The 10,971-nt window shown below is 36.9% G+C and overlaps 1 protein-coding gene across 2 annotated transcripts; it reads left to right on the top strand.

The window, feature by feature from the left end:
- Nucleotides 1-5,217: 5,217 nt before the first annotated feature.
- On the top strand, nt 5,218-10,241 carry LOC141633341 (growth-regulating factor 1-like). 2 transcript variants are annotated; one of them, XM_074445829.1, is made up of 4 exons: nt 5,218-5,854; nt 7,634-7,810; nt 8,351-8,711; nt 9,271-10,241. In XM_074445829.1, the coding sequence occupies exons 1-4, from the start codon at nt 5,560-5,562 to the stop codon at nt 9,962-9,964; spliced, it is 1,527 nt and encodes a 508-aa protein (XP_074301930.1). In that variant the 5' UTR covers nt 5,218-5,559; the 3' UTR covers nt 9,965-10,241. The 2 variants fall into 2 exon arrangements, with proteins under 2 accessions (XP_074301930.1, XP_074301929.1); XM_074445828.1 differs by having other exon boundaries at nt 5,219-5,854; nt 7,586-7,810.
- The last annotated feature ends 730 nt before the right edge of the window (nt 10,242-10,971 follow it).

Here is a 10,971-nt window from a genome sequence, read left to right as displayed (position 1 = left end):
AATCATAAACTGGTTGTCTTCATTTTTTGGTGATTCGTGTCTTGACCTAAATCTGTACAATTATGTAAAGGAAAGTCAGATTGGACCTATTAGGTTATAAATTTTCATAAATCGATTTATTAAGTTTTGACCCTAATTCTTTTCTTATGTTGATTAATCCCCTATGTTTCTAAGGTATGAGATTGCAATGATTGGTGAAATGAATAATTATTAATGATTTTTATCGTAATGTAGCTTCCTTGAGAGAGCTTGTATATTGATTGTCTTTGGTAAGGATTAGTTAACTTGAGCGTGAGTTGTGAATCTTTTATCCTCTTTCAGTTGTTAGCAGTAGTTTGAGAACTTTTGTTATAATAATGAAGGTTACGAGGACGTAACCATGTTTTTAGTTGGGTAGGATTGTAAAATCTTAATGTTTAATTTGCACTTGTTTGTAGATTGTAGTTTTGATCAAGTTGATGTTTCGTTGTGGGGTACCTATGCAAATGAGTTCTATATGTTTTGTTCCTACTTCTTTAGTTGGTTGATGTGTAAAAGGAGAGTGTAGTTAAACTACTGGTATTGAGTTATTTGAGTTTGAGATCGGAATTTAGATGGAAGATGACGGTGTTCTCAGATGAATATTTAGTTGTTATACATTTGTGTTCTCAGGTAGTTATTAGTTGTAGTTAGTTGGGTTAAGTAAAGACGAGTTAAACTTCGGGACGAAGTTTATTTTTAGGAGGGCAGAATGTAACATTTCGTGTCTGTTATGTTTAATTGATGTGTCAAAAGTGTGTGTTAACTGTGTTAGAAATGCGTGACGTCCGTATGTACGATATACAATACCCTTATGATGTTTGAGTACGGGAGCGAACTTCGGGACGAAGTTCATTTTAAGGGGGGAAGACTGTAATACCCCGTATTTTATATAATCAATTAAACGGATATCATTATACATTAATTATTATACATTTTATATTACTAATTATACCGGGTTAATGGTTGAGTCGATAATTACGTTAAGCTATCGCAAGTTAATTGAGACGGGTTTATAAGAATTCGAAATGTGAGCTATCCCATTTGCCCTCGACCCATTTAAGTTGGCCCAATAACATGTTCAGCCCAATTAACCCTAAACCCTAACCCTAATTATAACCTAAACACTACCAAACCCTCCCTCAACCCGCCTCCCTCACGCCTCCCTCTTTCAGCAGCCCAAAACTTCAACCCTCACGCTTAGAGAGAGAGAGAGTGGCCGTGCGTGTTGGCGGCGCAGCAGGGATGAGCTAGGGACTATTGTCGACGACCGTGGGTGGCCCTGGTGGCTGTTGTGGTGGCGGAAAAAGAGGGCGAATTGTTGTGGAATATTACTGGACACCCGACCATTTGACTGCAGTACTGAGGTAGGGAAATACACTTGACTTATTATCGTTGTTGTTGAATTGTGTTGACTTGATTCATGGTTGTTTATTTACGTTATGATTCATATACGGGAAGGTGATTGTCTGAATTGATCGTATTGAGTATGATATCACAACATCGGGTAACCGGCATGATTTTATGATTTCTCAGTTCAATGATATATATATTGTGTTGCATTAATTTCTTTTAAGCATTCATATGCATTGGAGATGGAGGATGTTGTGGTGATGTGGTGTGGTGATGATGATGTTGTGATAAGGCCCAGGCGGGTTCTGCAAGACTTGTCCTGGTGTCCTCCTCAATTGCGAAATGGGCGGATCGGCTACGGTCGATATATATAGTCTGGGGATCGGTATGGTGGGCGTTCGGGTTATGAGTTATGAAACTGGTTATGAGATATGAGTTGAGATGGAGATGGAGGTGACGGAGGAGCATGCATATCATATTTCTTTGTTGTTTCATTGTTTTCCCTACTCAACCTCGTGGTTGACCCTGTGTATTCGTGAACACCTGTGATGACCCAAATATTGGCGAGCAGACTTGACAGGTTTAAGAGATAGAACGGGAGCTTGGTGGGCGTGAGACACTGGATCAGAAGACTTAGTAGCTAGATCATCATCTAGAAGACTTTCACTTTTAGTTATGTTAGTTCTTTGTAATTTGACGTAAAAGAGGTTTTGTAATAATTAAGTTAAAGTAATTATATAATTTTGCCTTGGAGTTTAATTTGTTATTTACTACCTCGGGAAACCGAGATGGTAACAATCCGGTTTATTAGGGAATGTCTTGCTAAAGGCTCCTTCATAAACCGGGGTGTTACAATTTTTGTTGGAGATATATTAAGGCTGTGATGCATGTTGTTGTATATATATTTGGGCCAATTTACTTCTAGTTTTAGGTCCTTAATGTCATTATTGTAATGGTAAATTATAATGGAGGACATGAGAGTTTTTTGTCAAATGGTAAAAACCCAATTTGATGCTGCTGTGGTTATTTGATGTTGCTGCTGCTGTTAATTGATGCAGGATTTTGACAGTAATGCACTGATTGTATTTATTAAAAAAAAAACCAATAATAACGGTTATTATAAAAACACCCGTTGTTATTAATTTCCCTCCATAAACTATTAAACGCGCGCATTACTATCAACAACGAGTTTATCATATAAAACCGTTGTTATTAACGTCCCACTCACTCTTTATACAACGGATGTATTATAACAACAACGGCTTTAAACCATTGTTAAAATACTTACAACAACGGTTTGTATCCATGAAACCGTTGTTATTACTTTCCCACCAAAATATTTTACTTCTTTTCACAACGGATAGTTAATAACGACAACGGTAATTAACCGTTGTTATAACTTTGACAACGGTTATTTTTAAAAAAACGTAACCGTTGTTAAAACTTTTAACAACAGCCCGAACAACAACGCCCGCTTTTTTCTATAACAACGGTTATTAGCCGTTATTGTCCCCTATATCTGTAGTATTGTACCCAATCCAATTTAAGGCCTCTCAATAGTTCTTTCTCCATTATCTCTATGACCTTAGTGGAAACGACCCCATTCAACAAAGAGAAAGTAAGAGATATAATCCTTGGTCTACTCTTTGAAGTTTCGAGTTCTTTTCTAATTTTTGAATGTTAACCTTCGAGCATGGCGTCGATACGGGACCACATGGTATCAAGTGTGAGATGACTAGATTTCAACCAAGCCTTCAATAGAGAATGTGCTGACTCAACACGGGAAGTTGCTGTGTTACCAAGATGGAAGACCTCGTTTGTATAGCATAAAACAAACTTCCCTGCGTGCTCACCCCAAGCTCTCCCGATATAAGGGGCCATACGTCCCCACTTACGACTGAAAGACGCCCAAGCTTGCTGAAACGCTTGCTTGGTAAGTGCCTTCATGTGCCATCGACACAACAAATGATCAACCCTGGGATATACAACATTAAGAGCGTTGATCAAACCCAATTCCCGATCGATGACAAAAACAGAAGGGGACGCTCCCGTGCAATCTAAAATGTCACCTTGCTTCTTCAACAGCCACTTATAATACTCGTCGGACTCGGTAGGAAGCATCAAACATGTAATTAAAAACGACGATCCGGTGGGTGTGACACCAACCATCTCAATGACTGAATTCTAGTATATGTTGGTATTATACGTCGAACCCATGATTCCCACATAAGGATAAGCCCGGAACAACTTCGCGGATTCGGGATGTGCCATGAAAACATGCGTGATCTCTTTTGTCTCTCTCATGCCAATGCACATATTTCGCTTGTACCACTAGAGCCAACATATGTTGAGCGGTGTTCCTTTCACCCCTAACTTCTTTCTGAATTTTCCTTGTCTCGTTATATATCTGGGTGCTTGACGGTTGAGGTTTTTCGGGCGTTTTCAAATCAAAACCATTTTTAATATCCCTCGGTTGAACCCCGGCCATAGTTTGTTGCCTAAGATATTCTTTCTCCTCCTTATCCAATCCCGCGAAGTGCCGATTCCCGTCCTTATAAACTGCTTCGTTGTGGTTGTGTTGTCCACCACCCTCCGAGGTTACAATGTTCCAAAATATCGTCATTTGATCATTTTTAACCACGTAATTTTGCACGGCACGAATACGGAACAAGCATGAACACTTCTGCGTCCTCCTTGGCTTCTCGAGCTCATCTATTGGCGGGGATAGCTCATGTCTTTTATATCGAAAATAACATCCCAACAACCCTTTTTCTTTTCTGTTTTTTGCTCCATTAGTTGCTTTAATCAAAGCAAACCCATTCTCGAACGTTACACTATTAGTCCAATTGAAAGCTTCATCACGAGTTTCAAAATCTAAAGTCGTCGCGAACAAGGAGTTGTAATCAATTGAATTCTCGCCAAAACTCTCCCACGAATCCTGTTTCATGCAATTTGGACAGTAATTAAACAATAAAAACGACACATAACCTAATAAATTACGTTAAACAGGAGCAAAAAAAAGCGAAAACGAGTTTATTGTTCGACCACGGAATAAAGTTGAGACCGAACAATCACTCCATGACCAAACCACGACGCTCAACGTTCAACCATGGCTGAACAGTGGATCTCAACGCCCGACCATGGCCAAACGTCCAGATCTCTCGTGGACCATGGGCCAAACGTTGGATCTCAACGTGCTTCCATGGGTCACACATAGCATCCAAACGTGCTGCCATGGTCACACGTAGGATCTCAACGTGGTGCCATGATCACACGTAGGATCTCAACGTGTTGCCATGGTCACACGTTGGGGTTCATCGTGCTGCCATGGTCACACGTTGGTGTTCATTGTTTGGTCCATGGTCGTACGCTTAGTCTTAGAGGTTGGTCCATGGGTTGCACAATGTCATATTTTACGCAAAAAAACCGCAATGTTTACTACAATTAAGTAATTGTGTGACTTAAATCAACTAATGAATAGATTTAACGATGCACACATAAATGAAAATTAACAAAAAAAAATGAAGCGATTTTGTTGTTTACGTACCGAAGATTCGGGTTCCGTCATGCTAATTAATCTTGTTAATTGTTATTGTCGTTTTTTTTTAATTTAGTTGGTTTTTTGTGGAATTAGAGAAAATTTTTTTTAGAGAGATAAATGAGAGTAATGTGTAAAGGGCATTATCGTCTTTTGGAATGAAAACGTCGACGATATTTACTAAAACGTCGACGATATTTACTAAAACGTCGATGATAAAAATTAACCCTTAATTAAAATTAATTGATCACTTGTGAATGGAGGCGGTCCTCGTTGATATGTGTGTGAAGTATTACACTATTCCTTTATGGTGAGCTGCCAATAACAATAGCACTGTACTACCTTGTCCAATTCCTTAACTTGAAACACCCTCTTTCACTTCTCATCTCCTTTGTTCCAAACTAAACACTTCCCTCTTGTGTCCTTAAAACAAACACCATAATCTCAAGTCTCAACACTTAAACCTCTTAATTAAACTCATTCTAATAAAGATGCTCCTGTCTTTCTCTCTCCTCCTATCTCTTCCCTCTCCTCGCCACTATAATCCCCATTAATGTCTACATTTTTTCTTTATTTTTAATTATTTTATATTATCTTTCCTATATTTTCTCATGAACTCAACTTGTATCCTTCCAAGTTTTGACTAGGAAATGGAGTTTGGGTTAGTGGGTATAGATGGATCTGGGTTAGTCAAACGAGAAAGATCCGACCCGTTTGAAAATGAATCTAACAAAATGGGTAAATGGGTTGATGATTATGGGTTGAGATCTGAAGATAAACAGCAAATGTTGAGCTTTTCTTCAACAGATAAACCTGAATTAGTTAGCTTTCTTTCTGCTAAAGACTTGAGATTAGTTTCTGATAGAGATGATTCTTCCTTTTATTATCACCAAACTCCTTCTTCTACTCCTTCAACCTTTAACAACTACTCCAGAACTTCCCCTGGTATATTATTTCAGCACATTTTTAATATAGCTAGATTTAATTTGATTTTTTTCTTGTGGTTTTAAAATATGGGTTTTGTTTTAGTCTTAATTTTACGAGATGGGTTGGTCTCAAAATATTAAATATATGTTGGTTAGTCATGGATATTTGTTAATTGGAATTTGTGATAACAAAGTTGGATATTTTTTTAATTTGATGTGCATTAATTTGGGAAAAATTAACATCTAGGTACGAGTATTTCACCCGTTTTACATTTAAAATGGATATGACTGTCTCTTTTAATTTTGATTTTATGAGGTGGGTTGGTCTTAAAATATGTTGGTTCCTCAAGGAAATGTTTTAATTTGCATTTGTGATGAAAAAGTTTGCAACTTTTTAAGTGGGGGAGTGTTGTTTGTCTTGTCAAGATATGCTATAAGAAACCATAATGGTAAAGTCGTTTTGCTAGGAGCAAAAAAGTACAGATCTAATAGTATTCTTGTCCCTGAAGCTCTCGCTTTAAAAAAAGGTATTTTAGCTGCTAAATATTTAAGAATCTCGAAATTAATTGTAGAAGGTGATAATTTATGTGTTATCAACTCAATCCGTAGTACTTGGCAAATTTCATGGGAAATTTTTAGTATTATCAAGGATGTAAAATTAGATCTTCAGTTCTTTGATGAAATGATAATTAAATTTTGCTTTCGTGAAGCCAACAAAGTTGCCGACTTTATGGCTTTTATTGGACATTCATGTCCAACTCTTTCGAGGTGGGTTGAAAGCCGGTGGCTTAACTTACCTCTATCATTCGAAAAGATGAGATAAGTTGGTCCTACCTTAGAGGGTCAATCTAGTTTTATTACCTTATCAAAAAAAAAAAAAAAATACAGTTGCAATTGAATCTTTTTCTTTATTTAGAGAATGTTTGGCCTAACTTGTTGAAAATGAGTTTTTGTTTTTCAAACTTAATTTTATAAAAGTGTTTTTCAAAATCAGAATCATCAAATTACGGTTTCTTTTTATGGGCAAAATGATGGTTTTTTAGCTTTTGATATTTTTTTTTTAGTTTTTAAATAATGATGTGTTTGACCAAAAAGTGTTTTAAAGTCCAAATTAATATACATGTTTCAAAAAATTAAGAAAAGCAACTTAGAAGTGAAAGATATTCAAAACTTTTACACATAGTTTTCCTTTTTTACTGCATAATTAATTGAATGCAAAATACCAAAAACAGCATGACAAGCACAAAACCCTCAAAAAATCCGGATATTGGTGTTTTTATCATTTAAGTACTAATTAAGTGTGTGTTTGGCCTGACTTTTAAAAGTGTTTTTGGACTTAAAAATACTTTTTGTCAAACACATCATTATTTAAAAACTAAAAAAAATTCTCAAAAGCTAAAGGGTAATGCTAAATACAATCCATTGGGTCGTATTTAGCATTAAATACCTTCTAATTTGGGTATTAATTTAGGAATTAAAAACTACATTACACATTAACCAATACAATTAAATGAATTAATGCATATATTAAGAATTTATTTCCTCTTTTTATTTCTTAAATACAACCCATATTAATTTCATATGTGCTCTGAGATATCTTTACATATTTTGCACTGTCAAATGCTATAATTTTTTTGTTGGACCTGAAAATTTATTTTTGTATATTCTGGTCCCCTTATTTAACATTCTATTTGGATTTTATTTTATCTGAGCAATGAGTTTACTATGCTCCTTTTAACTGATAACACAGGCTTTGGTACTGGAAACATGAATGGGGGAATGCATGTGTCTTTTACAGGGATCAGAGGACCTTTTACACCAGCTCAATGGATAGAGTTGGAACATCAGGCTATGATTTATAAGTACTTCACTGCCAATGTTCCTGTTCCTTCTAATTTACTTATTCCAATCCGAAAAGCGATTCAATCTGCCGGGTTTCCTGGCTTCTCTATTGGATCTTATCCTTCCCATTCATGTAAGCTCCTTTCTTTTTTTCTCAGTATTCATGCAACTGTCTGTAGAGGTTTACGAATCGAGTTCCAACCCTTATGATGTGTAGCCTGATTGCTGCTAGTTATACCAACTAATTTATTTATCTACACAAGAATGGATATGTTCTTTTCTTGTTTCTAATGCTCCGGCTGTATGTATCTTCTAGTTTTGTATGATATTTTGAGTAGCTAGGTTTAATATGATTTAACCAGATTTTTTTATCAGTTCTCATTTCTAATTGAGTCAAAGTTTCACTATTCCCTGGTTGTGGATTATGAATGGAAAAACAAAAACAAAATGACTCTGATAAATGGTTGCAACTTTTATTGTGATGCAACCCCCGATCTAACTCTCATGATAGTTCACCCAAACACAATTTTTAGTATGGTTAACACAAAGTTGCCAAGCGATTGGCGGAAGCCTATAAGGAATTGTAGCAGCTTTGTTGTCGTCATATTGTTAGTTTTTGTTCTGACTGTGGTGGCCCCATTTTGCCCGTTTGCCTTGTGCTACGAAAATGTAGATGGATGGGGGTCTTTCCATCTAGGATTCTCCGGCAGCACTGATCCTGAGCCTGGAAGGTGTCGTCGTACTGATGGAAAGAAATGGCGTTGCTCGAGGGATGCTGTTCCTGACCAAAAATATTGTGAAAGACATATTAACAGGGGCCGCCATCGTTCAAGAAAGCCTGTGGAAGGCCACACTGGCCAAGCTGCCTCTGGAGCTACCACCACAAAGGTGTTGCCACCGATGTCTAGTTCCATGTCATCGTTGGTAACATCAGGTGCTGGGGTTCCCAATGGCGATGCTATCTCCCAACACCATGTCAAGGGTTTACAACCCGCTGGTACCACCAACCCTTCTACTGACCCAATCACTAAACGGTGAGATATGTTTTATGTTACTCGTAGTCACTCAGTTAGAAATATTCAACCTAGATGCATATCCAAGAGCTAAACACCGCTATTTTGTGAAGTATATGAGTAAAAATAAATATGTTGGTTTCTTATCATAATACTCCGTAATAGTTTCTGTGATGGTGCATATACTAAGAGCTTATACGTTTTGTTGGTTTCTTATCATAATAATAGTTTCTGTAACGGTGCATATACTAAGAGCTTAGCTTTTTCTGTTAATCTCCAAGGTTGAGATTAATCTTTCATAATAATGCATATACTCTTAACTTAGTTGATCTTTTACTTTCACCTTTAAGGTAGACCCACAAATATCTGATATGCTTTTCAGAAAGGGGCAAGTCTTAACAAGATTGCACTGATAGATTCCTCTTCAGGGAAAATTTCTGGGCAGATTTGAAATCTCTTGTAACCTAGTGGTAGCTGTCTGGAACCCCAATGATGCCATTTCTTGGTATAAAATGCTAGCTTTTCGAACATATCTGCAGCGAGTAAATTTCGGATTCACAGTCTATTTGTTTATTTACAGTGTAAAAGATCAGCAGGGCCTCTCAGTGATGCCTTCAACCATCAATCTGGATTCAAAGGACTCTCAATATTCCATCCCGAAACAACATATGTCATTTGACGAAACATCGATGTCAGATTTCGGGGTTGTCTCTAATGATTCTTTCCTCAATCCTACACAGAAAAGTTCATATTTGGACTGTAAAAGTTACAATTCTTTAATGGAGTTCAACAACCAACAAACCCAAGATCAGTCTTCAGTCCGGCATTTTATGGAAAAATGGCCCAAAGCTCAGTCGCACCGTTCAGCCGCTCCCTGGTCCAAAGACCTGAAATCAGATTGGGCTCAGCTCTCAATGTCGATTCCAATGTCAACTGATTTCTCATCATCCTCATCATCACCCAATCAAGGCAAAGTTACACTTTCACCATTAAAGCTGTCTCGTGAGCTCGATCCTTCCCAAGTTGGTTTGGGGGCTGGGACGGGTGAGTGGGGAAACTCAATGGGTGGTCCTTTGGGGGAAGTTCTACTGAATAATGCAAGTAACGCCATAGATAAGGGTGAAAGATGGGATGGAAGTCCTCAGTTCGGGGCTTCTCCAACAGGCGTTCTTTATAAATCTACCTTTGTTTCGGTTTCAAACAGTAGTTCGGTCGGAAGCCCGACGGGTGCATCCTCGAAGACCCTTGAGGGTGTAAGTGTTATTGTCTCATAGAAATCCTATTAAAAGATGTTTCCCATGGGCTGCTTTTGATTTTTTTTCCCTTGATATCAAGACAAACAGCCTACTGCTTGCTTGAAAGCTAGAAAAGAATTATGAGAATTCTCGGCAATCAAGAGGCTTGTTTGACTATTTTATTCTTCATTGTACGAGTGTTTCTTGATTAAGTTTAATTTTCCCATATATTTGATATTGTGGTAGTCGGAAGCTGATAGCTTGACAAAGTACACGGCGGTTATTCTGTACTTCTCAGTGATAAATTTTGCATAAATCTCGTCAGAATTTGGCTAAAATGTCAATAATTGTAATAGGTAAGATTGAGTTGGATTTGTTATAACATATGCATCTTTAGATGCAAGTTTCTGTAAATGAGGCTGCAAGCTTGAGCTGTAACTTGGACATGGTCCTTTGGAAAAAAAAAAAAGATTCTACACGAGGTTTTTTTTTGTAAAGTTCTTTAGCTACCTACTTCCTTTACAAAGTTAACTTTGCGAAAGAATTCAATAACTTATGAAGGATTTTCGTCCGTAACTTTGTAAAATAGCTTTGTTACTCTACAAACGAGCTTAACATAAGTAATCTGATTGTACATACAACCGGTTGTAAGAGCATCTCCAACAATGAATATGCACTACGCGTTACTCATCGTCGTACAACAAAAGTGTCAGGTAGATCAATTTTTTGGTTGAGGAACACTTTACTCCGCTATTAACCGAGGAATACAGCGCGTAGTGTTGTATGATTAAAACAATGGCATGTGAGTGTATGAGTAAAGAGGAGAGATGAGAGAGTGGACAAGGACGTGGATAAGTATGCAGTAGAAAAGGTAATGTTTTAACATTTTTTTCCTTTTGCTGCTTTTTTCAATATTAAATCAATAAATAAAAATTATAAAAATTATGTTAAAATGTTTATTTTATTTTTCTCTACAATTAGAGACCACTATTGATAATATTTGGAATACATTTATATATTAGAAAATGATTAAATAAAATGTGATG

Source organism: Silene latifolia, chromosome Y (assembly GCF_048544455.1).
Source record: "Silene latifolia isolate original U9 population chromosome Y, ASM4854445v1, whole genome shotgun sequence".
NCBI lineage: Eukaryota > Viridiplantae > Streptophyta > Magnoliopsida > Caryophyllales > Caryophyllaceae > Silene > Silene latifolia.
This window is presented reverse-complemented; position numbering and strand designations above follow the sequence as displayed.

Coding starts and splice junctions, on each gene's coding strand:
- LOC141633341 (XM_074445828.1), top strand. CDS start 5,560: ATGGAGTTTGGGTTAGTGGGTATAGATGGATCTGGGTTAGTCAAACGA. Junction 5,855..7,585: donor CTACTCCAGAACTTCCCCTG/GTATATTATTTC, acceptor CTGATAACACAG/GCTTTGGTACTGGAAACATG. Junction 7,811..8,350: donor ATCTTATCCTTCCCATTCAT/GTAAGCTCCTTT, acceptor ACGAAAATGTAG/ATGGATGGGGGTCTTTCCAT.